This window comes from Myotis myotis, unplaced genomic scaffold (genome assembly GCF_014108235.1).
Source record: "Myotis myotis isolate mMyoMyo1 unplaced genomic scaffold, mMyoMyo1.p scaffold_m19_p_12, whole genome shotgun sequence".
In the NCBI taxonomy this organism is placed as follows: Eukaryota; Metazoa; Chordata; class Mammalia; order Chiroptera; family Vespertilionidae; genus Myotis; species Myotis myotis.
In genome coordinates this window covers 73,784,709-73,807,880 of record NW_023416316.1, presented here as the reverse complement: position 1 = coordinate 73,807,880, position 23,172 = coordinate 73,784,709, and the positions used below count along the sequence as shown (strand labels likewise).

The following is a 23,172-nucleotide window of genomic DNA, read 5'->3' as shown; positions in this document are numbered from 1 at the left end:
GGGAGCCAGGGAATCGGCAGCAAAAGGAACGGCTCCCAGGCCAGCCACAGAGTCGTCAGGACTCACGGCCGGACCCACGCTGGCCACAGGGCCTCAGGCCCGACTCCGACCACATAGGTTTTCATGGGTTTGTGCACCAAACATTTAGGAAGCACCTTCTAAGCCTACTGGTGCTAGGCCCTGGGGAAACGGATAAAAGTGGACATGCCCACCGACACAATCCAGCCACACCCGTGAGAACAGCTACCAATGGAGATCATGCTGCAAAGAGAAGAAACAACCCCTTGCTCCAGGACTGTGCACGGGTCTGGAGGGAAACGTGACCCAAGAAGCCTCCTGGGAGCAGGCAGGTCTGCGGTGAAGAGCAGCTTTGCGGAAGCTGGAGGCAGAGCAGACCTGGCTGAGGGGGAAGGGCTCTGAGTGGAGAGGGGGCTGCAGAGGGCCTGCCTGCCCTGGAAGCTCGGGGTACAGGACGTGCCCTGAGGCCCTGGTGAGGGAGGAGATCTGTTCCCCACGCCTGGGGTCGGGTCTGATGCAGTGATTTCTGCTCCGAGCGCACCTTCAGGGTCTGTACCCAACTGATGGCCGTGCTGACCTCACCGTTCCAAACACCCACATCAGACCCACACAGAGAGAAGGAATCCACCACAGAATCTGATGACCCTCCAAAATCAGACTGCAGCCCAGGCCGCCGCCTCCGCCCAGCTTCTTCAGGAAGCCACCGGGATCAGAACACAAATACTTACCACCACGTCTGCTCTGGGTCCATAGTTCTCTGTCCTTCTGATCCTTCCCCGGCCTCCCCGTGTGCCACCTCTGGCTCCGCGCCCCGGACGAGGGAGGTTACCAAAGTTAATCTCCAGCTGGGATGTGATGTCATTGGCCGCCTTCCGGAACACATGGGCATCATCCTCACAGTCATCCTTTACTATCTGAAACAGGGACAGCATCACACACAGCTGTCTCAATGGACAGCACTGGGCTCAGGGCCCGAGCGACACGCTGCAAGGGGGCTAAGGCCTCGCGGCCAGGGCAGCCTCCCTGGTGTGGCCGGCCTGGGCGCAGGCAGGGCGGGCAGCGGAAGCCGGCAGTGCCACTCTGCCCAGCACAGGGTGCTGCTCGTTGCACAGCCACACGTTCTCATGTTCACAGTCCTAATCCAAACATCTTTAACTTACCATTAATTCAACTGAAACAAAAACTCTATCAGTTTAGCAAGTTAAGATATAAGATCTGATATGACTAACAGCAATTGAGATAAATGTTTTATATCTGTATATTTTGCTAAGATTAACAATTTTAAATTTCTACTTTTGTTTTATTTGTTCACGAGTAATACTTTGATAAGGAAAAATTCTCCTTCCTTGAACAGAACTTGATGGAGAAACTCCTTTCGATGCGGGGTGCTAACTGTACAAATACCAGACGTTAGAGACTGCATGATCTGCAATAAACAATTCTTAACTCCGAGTATGTGAAATGGTAAAATAACAGACTGGCTACCGGGGACTGCTACCAATGCTGTGTAAAGCATGCCAGCCGCTTTTTAAGAACTGCTTTACGAAATTCTTTGAGAAAGCACATTTTATTGTAAGAGGTCAAATAAGTTCTGCCTCTTTTAAAAGGAAACTGCATTAAATAATTCTCTCCAATTCTGATTCGGCTTCAACTCCTAAAGGATTTTTTTAAAAGTCTCACTTTTAAGTAAAATATAAACCTACAGAAAATATACCAATGGTCTTGGATGAGACTCTCCAAAGAGCTATAAGGTTAAACATTCCCACAACTAGTCCAGGAAATAAAATCAAATTTCCCTGAGCACATCAACCCCTTTGGACTACATGTTCACTGCGGGTTTCATGGTTAACATTCCTGTCCCTTCAATGTCTCAGATGAAAATAAAACAGAGGCCGCCCTGGCTGGTGTGGCTCAGTTGGAGCATCATGCTGTGCACCGAAGGATTAAAAATAATAAAATAAAAAATAATTAAAATAAAGCATAGGCCTTAAGTATATGGATTCTTAAAGCCAAACCGGTGAGGGAAACCAATTCAGGAGCACTGGCCCTCTGGTGAAAAGATGCACCAAAAACAGTAAGAGGGACGATTCCAAACGGGCAGTGGATCAAGTGGAAGCTACACTGACACTCTGCTCTCCCGGGATGGAACTGGAATTACAACTAAAACACAGAAAAACCATCCTGAATAATCAGCTGAAGACTGGCTGGAGAGAACCTGATAACCAAGGGCAGACAGGGGAGACCATGTAGACACTGGTAGGAAGTGCGGAGGTGCAAAAGGGCTGGCCGGGCTCCCACAGACAAACAGACAGACAGACAGACAGCTGAAGTTCTGGAGAGGTATCTCAGCTGTGGGGGGTTCCCACTGAGAACTCTGAGGTCTAATCCCCAAGCTGGGATCCCCAGCCCAGAGCACCAGAACTAAGAAAAGAGCCCAGATAACACCTGGCTGTGATAAAAGTAGGGTTGCTGTCTGCCAGCCACAACAACCCTACTTCTTACCACAGCCAGGTGTTATCTGGGCTGGAAATGCAGGCACCCTCTTAAAGCGCCAACACAACATTTTGAGTGCAGCCACTCACCTGGCTGCAGGAAAGGAAGGGCAGAGTGGACTGGAGCTGAATGAGCAGCAGTCAGGGTTGGGGACTCTGGGGTTAGACCTCAGCAGACAGACACCCCGATTTCCTGTGCTGAGTCATTCCCCCATACCGCAGAGAACGTCTTTCTCTGGCAGACCATGACCACCCAGGCGGCTTTTGCCTATGGGAGAAGCCGTTGTGCCACCCTGCTGGACAACCTCTCCACACACCCTGTGGAGTCTATGCCTTGCTAGGGTTGATAGCCTGGGGCTAATCAAGACTGAATAACAATCAGACTGCAGGCAGAGGCAGACCTCTGGAGGCTTTTGAGTCTTTGCCTACCTCCTCTGGGCCCAGGGCTAGGAAAAGCAGACCTTGGTGCACATCTTGCTTCTTCCCAAAGGCTCCCAGTCACACAGGGAGCCACAAGCTGTGGGTTGCTGATAGCTCCAAACAGGGTACTCAGGGCCAGTCAGAAACAGCATCTGACACTGTCCTGCACTAGAGGTTGGGAGGCCTAGCAGGTCTACCTAATACACAGACATGAACTCAAACAGGCAGCCAAAATGGGGAGACAAAAAACAAACCCAAACAAAATAACAAGAGAATTCTCCAGAAGAACAGCTAAATGAAATGAAAATAAGAAATTTATCAGATATAGAGTTCAGAATGATGGCAAAGATGCTCAACAGCATGAGAAAAGATACAGTAAGACAAAAACAGTAAGAAATGAAGAATGACATAACACTAATAAAGAACAAATTGGAAGGAATACACATCAGATTAGGGGAAGCTGAGGAGCGGATCAGTGAATTAGAAGATAGAGTAGAAAAAAATCAGAGGACCAAAAAGAAAACCAATTAAAAATCAGGAGGACAGCTTAAGGAAAGTGAGGGACAACTTGAAATGTAACAATAATTGCATCATAGGAATGCCAGAAAGGGAAGAAAATGAGCAAGGGATAGAGAATGTGTTTGAAGAAATAATGGCAGAAAACTTCCCTAACCAGGTGAAGGAAAAAGTCACACAAGTTCAGGCAGCACAGAGAGTTCCAAGCAAGAAACAGCCAAATAGGCACCCGACACAGACACATCATAATTGAAATGCCAAAAAATTAAATACAAAGAATCTTAAAGGCAGCATGAGAAAAGCAATTTGTTGCCTACAAAAGAGTTACCATAAGATTGTCAGCTGATTTTTCATGAGAAACATAATAGGCCAGACGGGAATGGCATGAAGTATTCAAGGTAATGAAAACCAAGGATCTGAAACCAAGATTACTATATCCAGCCCAGCCAGCATGGCTCAATGGTTGAGCATTGACCTATGAACCAGAGGTCACAGTTGGATTCCCGGTCAGGGCAGATGCCCAGGTTATGGGCTCGATTCGCAGTGTGGGGCAGGCAGGAGACAGCCAATCAATTAATAATCTCTCTCATCACTAATGTTTCTATCTCTCTCTCTCCCTTCATCTTTGAAATCAATAAAAATATATATTTTTTAAAAAGATTACTATATCCAGCAAGGCTATCATTCAAAATAGACGGTGAAATAAAGAGCTTCCCAGAAAAAAAAAAGCTAAAGAAGTTTATCACCACCAAACCAACACTGCAGGAAATGCTAAAGGGACTGTTGTAATGAGAACAAATAGAAACATAGGCATAAAGAATTAAAATGGTGCCCTGACTGGTTTGGCTCAGTGGATAGAGAACCAGCCTGTGGACTGAAAGGTCCCAGGTTTGATTCCAGTCAAGGGCATGTACCTTGGTTGCGGCCACATCCCCAGTGGGGGTTGTGCAGGAAGCAGCTGATCGATGTTTCTTTCTCATCGAGGTTTCAAACTCTCTATCCCTCTCCCTTCCTCTCTGTAAAAAAAATCAATAAAATATATATATTTTTAAAAAGCATGAAAATGGCAATAAATAAGTACCTATCAATAATAGCCTTAAATGTAAATTAATTAAATGCTCCAATCAAAAGACACAGGGTAGCTAAATGGACATGAAAACATGACTCAAATATATGCTGTCTACAAGAAACCCTCCTCAGAACAAGAGACTCACAGGATTAGTGTGAAGGGATGGGGAAAAAAATTTTTCCATACAAATGGAAATATAAAAAAACACACCTGAGATAGCAATACTCATATCTGACAAAAGAGACTTCAACATGAAGGCCATCACAAGAGACAACAAAGGTCACTACAAAATACTAAAGGGATCGATCCAACAAGAGGATAAAACCCTGATAACCATATATGCACCCAATATAGCAGCACCTAAACATATTTAAAACAAAACAAAACCTTCTGGAAGACATTAAGGGAGAGATCAACAGCAATACAGTTATAGTAGGGGTCTTTAACACCCCACTGACTTCACTGGATAGATCTTCCAGACAAAAATTAACAGGGAAATGATTATTAAAAATAACACACTGGCCAAAACCAGTTTGGCTCAGTGGATAGAGCATCAGCCTGCAGACTGAAGGGTCCCAGGTTCAATTCCGGTCAAGGGCATGTACCTGGGTTGCGGGCACATCCCCAATAGGAGATGTGCAGGAGGCAGCTGATCGATGTTTCTCTCTCATCGATGTTTCTAACTCTCTATCTCTCTCCCTTCCTCTCTGTAAAAAATCAATAAAATATATATTTTTAAAAAAAATAACACACTGAATCAGATGGATTAAAACTGACATTTATAGAACATTTCACCGAAAACTACAGAATATACATTCTTCTCAGTGCACATGGGTCATTCTCAAAGATAGAACATCTATTAGGACACAAAACAGGTTTCTACAAGTTCAAGAAGATTGAAATCATATCAAGCATCTTCTCAGATGACAATGGAATGAAATTAGAAATCAACTATAGTAAAAACACCCAAAAACATTCAAACACATGGAGGCTAAATAGCATGTTATTAAACAATGAATGGATTACCAATGAGATCAAGAAAGAAATCAAAACCTTCCTGAAAACAAACTAACAGACAACAACTCAAAATCTCTGGGACACAGCAAAAGCAGTCCTGAGAGGAAAACTCATAGCACTACAGGCCTACCTTAGAAAGAAAAAGAAGAATTAATAATAAACTATTTAATTTTACAACTTGAAGAATTAAAGAATAAGAAAATCCCAGAGTACGTAGAAGGAAATAATAAAGATTAGAGCACAAATAGATGACATAGAGACTACAAAAAACAATACAAAAAAATCAATGAAACCAAGAGCTGGTTCTTTGAAAAAATAAACAAGATTGATGAACTGTTTGCCAGACTCATTAAGAAAGAGAGAGAGAGGACCCAAATAAATAAAATCAGAAACCAAAGCAGAGAAGTAACAACGGAAACCACAGAAATACAGGAGTGTAAGAAAATACCATGAATAAAACTATTTGCCAGCAAGCTGGACAATGAGAATGAAATGGACTAATTCCTAGAAAAATACTATCTCCCAAAACTGAATCAGGAGGAATCAGAAAACCTGACTAGACCAATAACAATGATGAAAGTAAAGCAGGAATCAAAAAACTTCCAGCAAACAAAAGCTCTTGTTCAGAAGGCTTCACAGGGGAGTTTTATCAAACATTCAAAGAAGAACACCTATCCTCCTCAAATTATACCAAAAAATATAAAAGGAACAATTCCAAGCTCTTTCTTTGGAATCGCAATTCCAAAACCAGATAAAGACACTACAAAGAAAGAGAATTTCAGGCCAATATTTCTGATGAATATCGATGCTAAAATCCACAACAAAATATTAGCAAATCAGATCCAGCAATATATTAAAAAGATCATACACCATGACCAAGTGGGATTTATTCCAGGGATTAAAGGCTAGTACAGTATTCACAAATCAAAAAACGTTATACATCACGTAAACAAACTGAAAGACAAAAATCACACGACCATATCAACAGAGGCAGAAAACGCAATCAACAAAATCCAACATCCATTTTTTAAAAATATTTTTTTTTTATTGATTTCAGATAGGAAGGGAGAGGGAGAGAGAGATAGAAACATCAATGATAAGATGATTGGCTGCCTCCTGCAGGTCCCCTACTGGGGATTGAGCCCACAACCAGGCATGTGCCCTTGACTGCAATCGAACCCAGGACTCTTCAGTTCGCAGGCCTATGCTCTATCCACTGAGCCAAACCAGCTGGGGCCCAACACCCATTTTTGATAAAAACTCTCAGCAAAACAAACCCAACAACTCTCAGCAAAGCTGGAATAGAGGGATCATATCTCAACATAATAAAGGCCATATATGACAAAAGTACAGCCAACATAATACTCAATGGGCAAATACTAAAATCATTTCCCCTAAGAACAGGACCAAGACAGGGATGTTTGCTTTCACCACTCTTACTCAACACTAGTAGCCCGGTGTATGAAATTCATGCACAATGAAAGGGAATTAATTAGAGGAACATAATTTGGACTCACTATCTAATATCAATAATATGTGAGCGTGAGGCAGTCCGCATTTCTGAAATTCAATGACATGAATTTTGGCTATTACTTTGCCAAATAAATGGACTTTACAGATATCATTTAAAAGAGCATTCAGCTTAATATTAACAACTCTGGCTACCAAGTCAGGTCTGTTTTCAACTTTTTGCCAGTGTTGTAAATTGTTTGCAATATCTGCCCATTTGGGGTTGCATGTCATGGTTATGAAAAAATCGGGCTTGCATACTTCATTACAATTGTCAAAGCATCCTGATATCGCTGCTGCATATTTCTGGGACTACCCTCAGAAGATGATGGAAGTATTATCACTTTACCAATAGGCACATTGTTCTTTTCAGATCTAGATTTGAGATAATCCATCAAACCACTATATTTTTCAACTCTCAACTTAGATTGGTTTGCTTTGATGAAATTTATCCGATTGGTCTCCATTTTTTAATACGAATCCACGATAAACTGTTGAGTTAATTTTCCTGCATTTAAAATAGGATTGAACGTGTCCCACACAAAGAGATGAAATCCATAATACTGCAGTTGTGTGACTTGTGTCCTTACATTTTGTCTAATATTATTGTCGATTACACTGTTGTCTCTGAGTCTTAATGCAATATCTGTTCCCCAGCCTTTTCCACCATGTGGAAAAAGAATAGGATATGTCATTGCATCTAATGTAGGAAACAGGATATTGATTTGTTTCATTTTAGTGGCACTTGGATTATTGGGAACTGGTTTACAATGAATGAGCAAGTCCCTTTGAAAAGGAGGTTCTCCATCTTCGTTTCTGAATATGACAGCAACCTCAGTTACACGGGAGAATTATATCTACCTGGGTCACTGTTGCAATCGTATTTAATTGCCATTGTTACCTCTGTGGGGGCAATACCTTTTGCTGCTGCTTCAGATTGGGCTTCCTTTTCTACCTCATGTAGCATCTTGTACGATTTTGTTAACTCATTTATTTCATGCATGAGGTTGTTGATGTTGATCATGAGTCTTTCTAAGCAGCCCTGATTTTCTGGCATTGCTAATCTTTTACTTGTAGCTTCGGCTGTATCCAAAATATAGAGTTGAGCAAACTTCCGAGAAACACCATCAAAGGATGTAAAGTTCCAGTTTGGTGATAAACTTGTCCGTGTATTCTAAAACAGTATGGCCACATCCTGATGGTGATGCAATATTTGCACCCATGGAAGCAAAAGCAAAAGAACTATTTATGGAACAAATATTTTCCATGAAATTTTTACTGTCAGAATCTTCGTTTGTCATTAATCTTTTTAAATATGCTGGGTATTCTGGAAAATGTATATCATTTGGACAGACTTTCCCTTTGCTACAACATCGAGTAAATTTCCCATCAGATGGTTTTTCATCAGAGAAATTTAGTGATAGGCAAAATTCACATCGAACAGTCATTCCACCACAACTATGTTCGAGGATTGCATCCTCATGTACTCCATTTTCACTGAGAAGGCAGTTCCTACCAGTATTGGTAGTACTTGTTGATGACTGTTCTCTAGACACATTCTGTCATCGCCACCACCTTCTTTCAACTTCAAAGGCACGTTGGTCTTTAGACATTTTCTGTCAATAACACCGGATCAGAGCGACGTTTTTCCAGTAGCTGCTTTTCAGATATATCCTGTCACAGGTGCCACCTTCTTTCAAGATCAGAAGCACGCTGCTCTGGGGACATTTTCTGTCAATAATGCTGGCATCTTTCAGTTGCAGAGCTATGTTGTATCAACAGTTGTTCTTTAGACATAGTCCCACCTCTCTATTGTCACGGTCTGAGATGCAGGTGAAAGAGAGTCCTGGCTATCAGGCTGCTGAGAGCTGTCTGACCAATGGCTGATTCTGGCTGATTCTGTGGGGGTGGGACTTCCTCCTTCCTGCTGTCAGTTTCCACAGCTGTGATGAGGAAGCTGGGGTAACAGAGGGAGCTGCACCCTCCAAGCCACCCTCTCTCTCTCTCGCTCTGCTCTATGTCCAGTGGTCTCCTGCTCTGCCAAGTCCTCCAAACCTCCTGCTCTCTACCCGCTCCTCTCCTGCTCTGCTCTCCGCCGGCAAGGTCCTGGGAGCCCGTGGGTGTGGCTAGGTGCAGGCGGCCTTGGCTCCCAAACCAGCAAAAGTCCCAGGAGCCCACGGATGTGGCTACGGCCTCGCCTCCCAGAGCCAGCAAAGGTCCTGGGAGCCCATGGGCATGGTTCGGCACGGGCAGCCTCCCCTCCCCGACCGGGAGCCTGTGGCTGTGGCCGTGGCCGCCATTGTCTCCTGGGGCGCCTGACACCTGCATATGCAAATTAACTGCCATCTTTGTTGGGTTAATTTGCATAGTCACTGATTGGCTTGTGGGTGTGGCTTGTGGGCATGGCTTGAGCATAGCGGAGGGATGGCTAATTTGCATGTTTCTCTTTTATTATATAGGATAGTATTAGAAGTCCTAACCACAGCAATCAGACAAGACGACAACATAAAAGGCATCCAAATTGGAATGGAGGAAGTGAAACTCTCATTATCTGCAGATGACATGATATTGTACACAGAAAACCCTAAAAATTCCACCAAAAAACTACTAGATTTAATAAATTAATTCAGCAATGTAGCATGGTACAAAATTAACATCCAGAAATCTATGGCATTTTTATACACCAATAATGAATTCACCTAACCAAGGAGGTAAAAGACGTGCACTCAGAAACTACAGGACACTGAAAAAAGAGACAGAGGAAGAAATAAACAAGTGGAAGAATATACCGTGTTCATGGATTGGTAGAATCAACATCATTAAAATGTCCATAATACCAAATGCTCTCTAGTCAATGCAATCCCCATTAAAATACTAATAGCATATTTTATAGATCTAGAACAAATACTCCAGAAATTTACATGGAATCAAAAAATTCCCCAAATATCTGCAGCAATCTTGCGAAAGAAGAACAAAGTTGGAGGAATCACAATACCAGATATCAAGTTACACTACAAAGCCACTATAATCAAACAGCCTGGTACTGGCACAAGAACAGGCATATAGATCAATGGAACAGAACAGAGAACCTAGAAATCAAGTGAAGCCATTATACTCAATTAATATCTGACGAAAGAGGCAAGAGCATACAATGGAATCAAGACAGTATCTTCAATAAATGGTGTTGGGAAAATCGGACAGATAAATGTAAAAAAATGACCACCAACTTACACCATACACAAGAATAAACTCAAAATGGATAAAAGACTTAAATCTAAGTTGTGAAACCATAAAAATCCCAGAAGAAACCATAGGCAGCAAAATCTCAGACATCTCTCATAGCAATATGTTTATAGATAAATCTCCTAGAGAAGGGAAACTAAGGAGAAAATAAACAGATGGGACTACATCAAAACAAAAAGCTTCTGCACGGCAAAAGAAACCATCAACAAAATGACAGAGGAGCCCACTGTATGGGAGAACATACTTGGCAATGATACATTTGATAAAGGGTTAATATCCAAAATATTTAAGGAACTCATACAACTTAACAAAATGAAGACAAACAATCCAATTTTAAAAAAGGGCAAAGGACCTAAACAAACACTTCTCCAAAGTGGACATACAGACAGCCAAGAGACATATGAAAACATCCTCAAAGTCACTGATTATCAAAGAAATGCAAATTAAAACGACAATGAGGTATCACCTCACACCTGTGAGAATAGCTACCATCAACAAATCAACAAGTGGCAAGTGCTGGTGAGGATGTGGAGAAAAAGGAACCCTAGTACTGCTGGTGGGAATGCAGACTGGTGCAGCCATTATGGAAAACAGTATGGAGTTTCCTCAAAAAATTAAATATGGAACTGCCATTTGACCCAGTGATTCCACTTCTAGGAATATACCCTAAGAAACCCGAAACACCAATCAGAAAGAATGCAAGCACCCCTATGTTCATAGCAGCACAATTTACAATAGCTAAGATCTGGAAACAGCCAAGTGCCCATCAGCAGACGAGTGGATAAAAAATCGGTAGTATATTTACACCATGGGGTACTGTGCAGCTATGAAAAAGAAGGCTCTCTTACCCTTTGAGACAGCATGGAGGGACCTGGAGAATATCAAGCTAAGTGAAATAAGTCAGTCAGAGAAAGACAAGTATCATGTGATCTCACTCCTATGCGGAATCAAATGAACAAAATAAACTGATGAACAAAACAGGTTCAGAAGAGATCAACCAAAGGACTTTTATGCATGCATATGAACATAACCAATGGACAGTAGGGGGGGGGCAGGAGTGGCTGGGGAGAGGTCAATGGGGGGAAAAGGAGACATGTCATCCTTTAAACAAAGAATTTAAATTAAAAAAAAAAATAGATCCAGAGACATAGAAGCATGGAACACTGCTGAATCTCAGAGGGAAGGAAGAGGAGGGTGGGTGGGTCAGAAGAGATCAATCAATGAAAGAACTTGTACACATATATGCATAACCCATGGACACAGACAAAAGTGTGGTGAAGGCCTGGAGCAGGGGGCGGGTGTGGGCTAGATAGGGTCAATGGGGAAAAAAGTGTCATCTGTAATACTTTCAACAATAAAGCTTTTAAAAATAAAAATAATAAACATTTTTTAAAAACAACAACACAAAACAGTAAGAGACAAAATAATACACAGCTGCCTCCTGGTTTAGAAAACAGCTGAATGGTGCAGCAGGGGACAGGTGGCCCTGCCCCAGCAAGGGACAATGTAGAATGGATGCTCAGTGAGCTAAAGGTCAGAAGCCACAGCACGGTGAGGGCCCAGCTCCATTTGCAGACTAGTATTAGGTCTGACCTTTGCAAAAAGCAGAGCTCCAAGAGAATGAGAGGTATTATCCTCGTGCTTTTGTCTCTTAGGATGCCCAGAACAAAGGCTTATGTTGCTTTAAGAATAATTTCCGGCTAAAACCTCCAAGGCCATAAGATTAACAAAGATGTGTACTTTCCTGAGACCGAGCTCGGTGTCTCAGCTCAGCCAGCTGCTTCAAATATTCCAGGAGCCTTCTCTGTGGAGCCGAAGCCAGAGGAGAATCTGGTGAGGATTTCGGAGAGCAGCTAACGTGTCAGCTGCACATGTCACCCTGACAGCACATTTGTTTTAGGCAAGGCTATATTTACAATTCCCCAGAACAAAAAGAACAACAGGAGCGGAGAGGAAAAGAACCAACCCAGCTGACGAACTTGTTAAAAAAGGAAAAAACCTCTCAGAGATTTCCATTTGTAGAAAAAGTCACTTGTAGTGGATAGCTCAGAACTTACTATTCAAGGCCCCTAAGAGCCCGGAGTACCCAAACAGGAGGGTGGGAGGGGATTCTGTATCATAAAGGACACTTTAGTGAAAGTATTCGTTCAAAGAATACAACTAACCGAAGTGTAAATTAGCTGTATGGGTGTGAGTCAGTGGTCAGAGCATCCGCCCACACCCCGAAGGGTCTAGGGCAGCCGTGGGCAGACTACAGCCTGCGGAACCGAAGGAGCGGAGGGTTCTCTCGCTCTCCCCTTCGCTCCTTCACCAGCAGCAGTGTTAACATGTATTAGTTCACACAAACACTCCATCATGCTTTTGTTCCGGCCCTCCGGTCCAGTTTAAGAACCCATTGTGGCCCTTGAGTCAAAAAGTTTGCCCACCCCTGGCTAGGGTTTGATTCCCAGTCAAGGTCACATATCTGGGTTGCAGGTTCAATACCCAGCTCATAGGGTGCATCCAGGAGGCAATCAATCGATGTGTCTCTCTCATATCGATGTTTCTCTCTCTCTCCCTCTCCCTCTCTCTCTCTCTCTCTCTCTCTTCCCTCCTTCCACCATCCCTCCCTCCCTTCCACTCTCTCTAAAAAAAAAGTCAATGGAAAAAATATCCTTGGGTGAGGATTACAGGAAAACAAAGTGTAAATGGGAACCAGACAATTCTACATGGTACAAAATCCCTGAGTTTCAAACAGAAAATAAATGAATAATATCCAGCAGAGAGGATTTGCTCATCACCATCACTGACAAAGAGACTGGTATCAAGATAAGCAGCTGGGGCGGTGATGCAAATTATAAATTTTAAAATGAGAATTCTTTAGTGTGCCCTTAAGTTCAGTAACTTATGCAGAAACGTAATTAAAGACTTTCTGACAACCCAGCCAGGGTTGAACGTCAACCTACGAACCGGGAGTCACAGTTTGATTTCCAGTCAGGGCACATGCTGGGGTTACGACTGGATCCTCAGTACGGGGCGTGCAGGAGACAGCCGATCAGTGATTCTCTCTGATCAGTGATGTTTCTGTCCCTCTCCCCCTCTCCCTTTCTCTCTGAAATAAATAAAAGTACATTTTTAAAAAAAAAAAAGACTGACCATCCTTGTCAATATATTTTCAAAGTGGAGGCCTCCGATACAGAGCTGAACATAAACCAGAACAGTAAGGCCCTCACAGGAGAGGCGCTGTGACCAGCCCCGACTGGACAGCAGGCTGCCAGGCTCTTTGGGCTCCTCGGCTGAGTTTCAGCAGTTACGCAAGGGAGCAAAGCTGCTGCAATAACATAGAAAGGCGTCACCGGGCAGAGCACCCCAACCGGTTTCAAATGATCAACCCTCCCAATTAAGTGCTTTAAGAATTAGAGGTGAGAGTAATCCAATCATGTTAACGCAGAGTAGTCATCCTTTGAAATGACATCATTCAGAAACATTCTGTACCTCTCTTGATACAAAAATGAAGTACAATTAACATATAGTATTTGCACAGTCTCAGCAGAGTTCTGGGTGAGCAGAAAATTCACTGTCACTATTACTACTTTGTATGAAGGGTCAACTGGTCAAGATTCAATTATTTCACAATAAAGATACAGTAAAATTAGTCACACATCATCTCAATTACTCTTACGTAGAAACTAGAATATCAACTGCCAATGTTCCATTTTCAAAATAGAAGTGGAAAGGCCCATCTCGTTTCCAATAAGGTATCGGGAGAGATTAGCTCCAGACACAGCACGTCATGCTTACATCATCTCTATATCGGGACTTGTGTATCACCACCGCTTTGGAAGGGACCGTGGACTCAGGTTTCCGGATGTTAAATTCAGGCTTCGGTCTGGTCTGTTCTTGTAGAGTTTTCCACTCATCTAGGGTCATCTCTTGAACTTGAGTTTCTTCTTCTACCTCCAACTCAGGAACTCTGGAAAGTTTAATCATAAAGAATAACTTTTGATGGGTCTGAAATGTTTACTTTCTCAAAGAAAAAGTCATAGCCATTAGTTTAACATACTTTCATGATACTGCATCTCTAAAGAAGGTAAAATCTTTGGGCCAAAAGCTTCCTTGTTTTATTTTCATGATTTTATGCCATCACTGCCAACGCGTCCTATCTGTGTTCAAAGCCGTCTTTGAAAAGCAGGAACATTACCATCCCAATGACAGGCACCTGACCACCAGGACTCCCTTCCCAGGTGGCATTGCACATGACATGAGACAACTGTAGAAGGAAGTGGGAGAAGCTACTGAGATAAAACAAAGGAAACCATGAATATATTATAAAACAATGGGCCACAAATGCCTACTTTTATAAATATTCTCTTTAAATTCGTTTTTTTAAAGAAAAAGAAGATAAACATGTAGACTAATGAAGTCCAGAAATAAACCCTCACATTTATGATCAACTGATTTTTTTGGACCAGAATGCCAAAGACAAAAGGAAGCAGTATCTTCAAGAAATGGTGCTGGGAAAACTGGATATCCGCGTGCAAAAGAAAGAAGTTGAATCCCTACCTCACACCAAAATGTAAGAGCTAGAAGTATGAAACTCTAGAAAACATAGGTGTAAACCATAATTTGGATTAGGCAACGGTTTCTTATATATGACACCAACAGCACAAGCAACAAAAGAAAAAGCAAATAAACTGGACATAACCAAAACTGAAAACTTTTGTGCTGCAAAGGATACCATCAGGAATTAAAAAAGACAAAGCAAAGAATGGTAGAAAATATGTGATAATCATATATCTGATAATGGACTTATATCTAATAATGCACCAAGGACTCTTACAACTCAGTAAAAGAAAGGATCCAACTCAAAACCAGGCAAGGCTCTGAACATTTTCCCAAAACAGGTCTGTAAATAGCCAATAAGATGCTCAACATCATCAGACATCAGCGAAATGCAAATCAAAACCACAACAACTTTTATCACTCCACCACCACTGAATTGTTTAGACACAAAAGGCTATTTGAAAAGTGTTGGTGAACCCTGGCCCAGTTGGTTTGAGCGTTGTCCCAATATGCCAAGGTTGCAGGTTCAATCCTCGGTCAGGGCACATACAAGAATCAACCAATGCGGGTATAAATAAGCGGGACAAGAAATCAATCTCTTTCTTTTTAAAAATCAATCAATCAATAAGTAAGTGTAGGTGAGGATATGGAGAAATTAGAACCTTTTATATTTCTGGTGGAAATATGAAATGGTGTGGCCATTTTGGAAAACAGTCCGACAGTTCCTCAAAAATTTAAACATAGCGCTACCATCTGACCCAGCAATGTCATTCCTAGGTACCTACACTAATAAAAGAGAAAGATGTAAATTGACTGTACCTTCACAATGCCCACCAGCCAAATCAGGAGTATGCAAATTAGCGGGACAAAGATAGCGGCAGCCACAGAGCCAGCCAGAGCGAGCGGGAGGCTTGGGTTGCCCCTGGTAATGGAGGAAGCTAAGCTTCCTGCTTGCCCAGGCTGGCCGCCAAAGAGGGGCCTGTGGACACGGAGCCCGTCTGGCCACCAAAGGAGGGGCCAGTGAGTGGAGGATACGGAGCTGTCCAGGCAGGTGCGCGGAAGGCTTGGGTGGCCACCGGCCGCTGAAGGAGGGACACAGAGCCAGCCCAGGCGTGCGGGAGGCTTGGGTCACCGTCGCCTGGGCCGGCGGTCAAGGGAGGGGCCTGCAAACAGCCCTCAGCCCCTTACCCAGGCTGGCCATGCCTCCATGGGGTGAGGGTCCCCGCTGGGGGGCGTGGCCGGCCTGCAAACCACAATAGGCCCCTTGCCCAGGCTGTCCTGCCCCCCCAAGGGAACCCCCACCCTGATCCGGGACACCCTTCAGGGCAAACCAGCCGGCCCCCAACCTGTGCACCAGGCCTTTATCTATACTAATAAAAGGGCAATATGCTAATTAGACTGGGAGACCTTCCAGATGTTCTTCTGGACAAAGCCATGGTGGCAGGGCCAAGGCAGAGGCGGTTAGGGGCCAAGAGGGGAGGGAAGTTTTGGGTGATCAGGCTGGTGGGGGGGAGAGGGGCAGTTGGGGGTGAGCAGGCCGGGGGAGGGAGCAGTTGGAGGCGAGCTGGCCAGCATGCAGAGTGGTTAGGGGCAATCAGGCAGGCAGGCAGATGAGCGGTTAGGAGCCAGCAGTCCTGGATTGCGATAGGGGTCCCAGATTGGAGAGGGTGCAGGCCCACGAATTTTGTGCACCGGGCCACTAGTACTAGTATCTCCAAGAGCAATAAAAACATAACTCCATGTGAAAACTAACAATCACATAAAAATTCAATAATGCTATTTATAGCATCATTATTTATAATAGGCAAAAAGGAGAAACAGCCTAAATGCCAATACGTCAATCAGCTGATAAACAGATAAACAAAATATGGTCTATCTATATTATAGAGTATTATTTGGCTATAAGAAGGAATGAAGAACTGATACATATTACAACATGTATAAATCTTGAAAACACCGTTATGTGAAATAAGTCAGCTACAAAAAGTTTATGTGTGATTCAATTTATATAAAACATCCAGAAAGGGCAAATTCATAGAGACAGAAAGCAGATTAGTGGTAGCCAGGGACTGGGGTCGGAAGGTAGGGGCTGAGGGGAGAGGGTGAATAGGAATTGAGTGTTTATGGGTGTGGGGTAAAGAAAATGTTTTAAAATGAGATAATGGTGATAGTGGCATAACATTCTGAAAAGTACTATATGTCACTTAATTGTACACTTTAAAATGATCAAAACTGTAGGGTAGCTCAGTTGGTTAGAGTATCACTCCAATATGCTCAAGTTGTGGGTTTGATCCAGTCAGAGCACGTATAAGAAGCAACCAATGATGCAAAAATAAGTGGAACAACAAATCAATGTTTGTCTCTCTCTCAAATCAATAAATTTTAAAAAATGATCAAAAATATAAATGTTATGTTATACATATTTTACCACCAAAAGAGATAATAAAGAAGAAATGAAGTATTAATATATCCTACGACGTGGATGAACCTGAAAACATTATGCTAAGTGAAATAAGTCAGACACAAAAGGACAAATATATTCCACTATGTGAGGTACCTAAAATAGGTAAATTCATAGAGACAAAGTGGAATGGGGGTTATCAGGGACTGAGGGGAGGGGAATGGGAGTTATTATTTCATGGGCACAGTTTGTTTACAATGATAAGAAAGTTCTGAAGATGGATGGCAAAGATGGTTACACACAGTATGAATGTAATTAATACCACTAAACTGTATACTTGAAAATGGTTAAAGTGGCAATTTTTATTATATATATTGTACCACAATTTTTAACACTTAATGTAATATACCAGAAAGCACTGAATTGTATAGTTTAAATGAAGGAAGTGTATAGTGTAGGAATTGTATAAGGCTTAAAAGAAAAAAATCATTAATGAGGAGTAGGAAGGGGAACAAATCTGTAATACTGTCCTTGAAAAGCTAATGTAATTTCAGGTTCCAGATCAGCCGTGGGCAAACTACGGCTTGCGGGCCAGATCCGGCCCATTTGAAATGAATAAAACTATTGAAAAAAAAGACCGTACCCTTTTATGTAGTGATGTTTACTTTGAATTTATATTAGTTCACACAAACACTCCATCCATGCTTTTGTTCCAGCCCTCCGGTCCAGTTTAAGAACCCATTGTGGCCCTCGAGTCAAAAAGTTTGCCCACCCCTGTGCTAGATTATAGGTTAATAATATAAAAAAGCTCAGCAAAATCAGGAGAGAAACCTAACCACAGAGGAAACAAAATAGACACAATTGCAAAGTGACTTAAATGCCAAGCTGACGGTGGAAAGAACATCAAAGCAGTGGATGCCTTTGAAGACGCATGAGGGAACTTCCAGGTGATGGTAACATTTTACACCTGACACGTATGCCATTTATCAAAACAATGAATGTACCTATTTTTGTACATTTCACAACAAATAAATTATATATCAATTTAGCCGGTGGGTATATGTGTTTATTGTAAAATTCTTTAAACTTTGCTGTGCTTTAAATTTTTCATAAAATATGTTGAAAATGCTAATATTAAAATATATCCCAACCCTGGCCAATGTGGCTCAGTTGGTTGTAGCATTGTCTTGTACACCAAAAGGTACAAAAGGTGGTGGGTTCAATTCCTGGTCAGGGCTCATACCCACATTGCGGGTTCGATCCCCAAGAAGAAACCAATCAATATTTCTCTCCCACATGGATGTTTTCCTTTCTCTCCCTTCCTCTCTCAAAAACAAAAGTCCATAAAAATTATTTATTTATATATGTGTGTGTGTGTGTGTATGTGTGTGTATATATATGTGTGTATATATATATATATATATATATATATATATATATATGTATCTCCTAAACTAATATTGGCAAAAATATGAAAAGACATTAAAAGTTGTAATAGCAAAATACTGGAAAGAACCCAAACTCATCTAGAGAGAAATTTGGTGGAAAATTATAGCTATTAAACAGCAGAATATTTATCAGTTTAAAAAGTAATGAGAAATATCTGTATATATATTGCTATGTAGCATCCCCTGCACATATGGATGAAAAAGCAAGGTGGAATGGAATGTATGTTAGTATTCACCTAAGAGAGACATACAAATGTATACACATAATAGTTTTTTTTTAATTATAATATAAATCAGGGAAACAGCAGGGATAGAAGCTAGTTGAAAAATATCATGTTTTATCAGACTGCACTTTTGAAAACATGTAATTATATTTTACACAACTATAAAACAGGCTAAAATTAAATCTCAATGTCTAAAATTTAAAAGCAAAATTAATCAAATTAATCCAACTATTTATGAAGCTGGTGATATAACCAACAGAAGAAACTAAAGTGCCTTTAAAATATGAATTTACTCATTTCTCTCTATATAACTGTTTAGTAGTCATTATTGGAGGTAGTGTTGATAATACTATATGTGGCTGCTGTGTGTTGCACATGAGTAAAAGTAGAATGTTACTAACAACTGGGATTTTCAGCATGGAAAAATAAGACACAAATATAAAAAATTTTAGCTAAAAATTTTGCAGTCCTAACTTTCAAATAGAAATATTAATTAACTCATAACACATTTTACCTTAAAAATATGTGTATGTGTCTATTTCCTTGCTGTCAGTTAAATGTCTTAGAAATAGCCAAGAACCTAGGAGCAGTGAGCATCCCTAGTGGGCAGACCATGGTATCTAAATACCACGTTCTATTAAAGGACTACGGCTCTTTGAAAAATGGATCAGTATGAAGCATGGGATGGGAAGTATAAATGACGACTCTGGAACCACAGCGAGAGAGCTATCAAAGGCCACTAAATGTGTGTCAAAGGATCAAGAATCAACTTGCAGAGGTTCCCTCTAGTAAGAAAATGGGTCAGTTTAAATAAAAACCTCAGTGGGTTGAACCACACTAGATATGTTTAAGTCTCTAAATTCATAATGACACTTTAAAAAGATCGGCACCTTGGAAGGACTCTAGGGAACCAAGTCATTATTCTAAAAATGGATAACCTTTTATTTAACAAGTACCTTTTATTTATCTTGTATTTCCTTAAAAAACTTATACCTTGATGCAATCAACTAGTTCTACTGCAGATAATTCCAATAACTAAAGAATGACAGACTATCACCAATTTGCAGCTCCAATGGACAAAGGCAATAATAATCAGCGACCTTCCATAACCTATTAAACAACTTTGCCAAAAAGTTGAACCCAAATTTTTTATATTATTGATTTTAGATAGAGAGGAAGGGAGAGAAACATTGATGTAAGAGGGAAACATCAATCAGTTGCCTCTTGTACGTACCCTGACAGGGGGCCGAACCTACAACCTGGGTATGTGTCCAGGAATTGAACCGGCAGCCTTTTGGTGCATGCGGCAACACTCAATCACTGAGCCACAACAGCCAGGGAGAACCTGAATTTGACTAAACTACTCTCATTATTCATTTTCAGGGAGTACACAAAACATAGGGACAGAGAAACATGTCCAAATGCTGTACTAGAAATGCTGTGCTGGAACTGGCTTGCTTGCATCAAGTCATAAAGCCAATTGTTAAAATTTCAGGAATTTTGTGAGCCAGATGTTAAACACAGTCATTGTTTCAAACTAACTTGTATACTCTTATAATTAACTATATTATTAAAAAGCTAATGAATGCTCACAACTCACATTCCCTAATTATTTCACTACATTTTACCTCTACCTGTGCACAGTGGAAATACTACATGATGGTGCACGACTGCATGTCTCTCCCCAACTCTGTGTTCAGTGATGTCACATTGGTTGGGTTTTTGTTTTTAATATATTTTTATTGATTTCGGAGAGGGAAGAGAGACATAGAAATATCAATGATGCGAGAGAATCATTGATAGGCTGCCTCCTGCACGATCCCTACTGGGGGTTGAGCCTAAAACCCTGGCATGTTCCCTTGATCGGAATCGAACCCAGGACCCTTCAGTCCACAGGCCGACACTCTATCCACTGAGCCAAACCAGCTAGGGCACATTGGTTGTTTTAAGTCAGTCATTTAAGAATATTTACACCACAGAAACCAGCAAGCGCAACAGATATGGGCTTTCTGTCCCAGAGAACCAGGCATTAAGTATTCACCAGCATACCATTGCCCACAGGATGTTTCAGTAAAATTCTGACTCTGGAAAACTCTTTGGACACATGACCTAGTTGTTTAACAAATAATTGCAAGAGAAAACAAATTAAAAGTGACTCAAGGGTAATCAAGGTCGTGTGATATTACTGTAATAGAGACAGACCAACAAAACAGAGTACAGAATACGCCCACATTCACGGGCAACTGGTTTTCAGCAATGATGCTCAGTGTGCTGGAATGTCTGGATGTGCAAAGAAAAGAGCTTCTATCCATACCACAAACCGTGCACAAAAATCCACTCAAAAGGGATCAAATAAATACATATTACTTTTTTAAAATAATGGATCAGAGACCTAAGTATAACACCCAAACACCCCAAATTATAAAACCGATGCATTCAATTCACCCTTCAAGAAGTTCTAAACCAACAGGTGCACTGATATACATGTAGCTAAATGTCAAAAGCCTGAGTGTTGGATTAATACTCAGAGAGCATCACCATCTTCTAATGCACTTACATACAAGCCTACTGTGAAATTCCCGAAGTTATCACTGTGCAATTAGAAATGTTAGCGATCATTTACATTTGACAAGGCAGTGCAGAAACAAGAATTTCCCAGCAGTCTCCACTAGAGGGCCCGGCAGCAGCTCCACCGTGCAGCTCCTGCAGTTCTAACTAATGCTCACTGTCCACTGCGGTCAGCAGAAAAGAGAGGAAGATGTGCTGGCTGGCAGAGAAGAGAGGGGAGATTTGCTGACCGGCTCTGCAAGGGCAGTGCAGACAATGAGATGGCCACCAAATCATTATTTTGTCCTTCAGAGGAACTGTTTAATTGGAAGAATTATTTTGTCTAATATTACCAATGCTAGAGTACTGCAATCAATTCTAGAGATTAGACTAGTGCTATAATTTACTTTCTATTATTCTGTTTTATGTTAAATTTGTAGAAATGGTTTATTGGCTCAAAAAGGATATATTTTTTTCCTAAAAATAACTCACTTTCTCACAAGGGGTGGGGAACCTTTTTTCTGCCAGGGGCCATTTGGGTATTTATAACATGATTTTCAGGCCATACAAAATTGTCAACTTAAAAACTAGCCGCTGTGTTTGGTCAAACGTTTAGTTATTCACCCCTAACGCCTTCGCAGGGCCAGACCAAGTGATTTCTCGGGCTCTCCACAGCCTTCGGGCTGGACGTTCCCACCGATACACACACTGCTAACCGGCTTCCTGAGCCACCTCCCTGTCTAAATATTGCTGTTAACTGTTCACCCACTTCTTAAATGCATTTCTTAATTTTGAATGGGTAAGTTAACAGCTTTCAAAATCATCAGTCGTAGCATTTTACTCTTGGAATAAGTAACAATAATAATAGCAGCTGGTTTGGCTCAGCGAACAGAGCATTGGCCTGCGGGCTAAAGAGTCCCGTGTTCAATTCCAGGCAAGGTCACTCACCTCGGTTGCAGGCTCGATCCCCAGCCCAGGGTGGGGTGCATGCGGGAGGTAACCAATCGATGTGTCTCTCTCACACTGATGTTTCTCTCTCTGTGTCTCTCCCCATCCTTCCTCCCTTCCACTCTCAAAAAATCAATGGAAAAATACCCTCAAGTGAGGATTAACAAAAAACAAAACAAAAATAGCAGCCGTAAAATTACAGCACTAACTATGTGCCAGGTCCTACTCTCTGTGACGCACATACACATACCCGCAACCAACCCTTATACAACCCTCTGATGTAGTCCTGTTATTATTCCCATTTTGCAGATGAAGGAAATAGAGATTAAATAACTTGCCCTAACTACTACGTGGCCGAGCAGGGATTTGAACCCAGCACACTGGCTTGGAGTCCATAGACACCCTCTTGGAAGCTGAAGGGTAAGTAAAAGGTAAATAGATGAAGGTGGGGGAGAGGGGCTTGGAGGCACAGAAAAAGGAGGCAGCAGCACTTGGAGAAGCTCTATTCCAAGTGTGGGGGTAGAGCAGGAGAAAGGTATTTGGCAACATAAATAAGGGCCACCTGGTGGGCCCAGAGAAAGCACAGGCACTCTGCAGGGGCCAGACCACACAGGACCATGCGGGTCAGGACAAGGAACAGATAAGGGGCCTAAAGCCGCCGAGGTCTTCACAAGGCTGAGGGCATGGAGCTCATCGCCAGTGTGAAAGTGGCAACGGCTGCTAGAAGGTGAGCATGCAGGGAGGGAGCCCATGGAAGCCACCGTGACAGACCAGCTGA

At 41.9% G+C, this 23,172-nt stretch overlaps 1 protein-coding gene across 3 annotated transcripts in view; it reads right to left on the bottom strand.

Annotated features, from left to right (window-relative positions):
• Positions 1-23,172, bottom strand: part of HABP4 (hyaluronan binding protein 4) — a 42,281-nt gene that overhangs the window by 1,417 nt on the left and 17,692 nt on the right. For 2 of the 3 annotated variants that reach the window (XM_036331424.1, XM_036331426.1), the window contains 3 exons: positions 14,065-14,236; positions 12,029-12,088; positions 747-932 (listed from right to left, as the gene is read on the bottom strand). In XM_036331424.1, coding sequence (XP_036187317.1) covers positions 747-932; positions 12,029-12,088; positions 14,065-14,236 — 418 coding nt within the window. The remainder of the gene's footprint in view (positions 1-746; positions 933-12,028; positions 12,089-14,064; positions 14,237-23,172) is intronic. The other variant, XM_036331425.1, reaches the window with a different exon arrangement.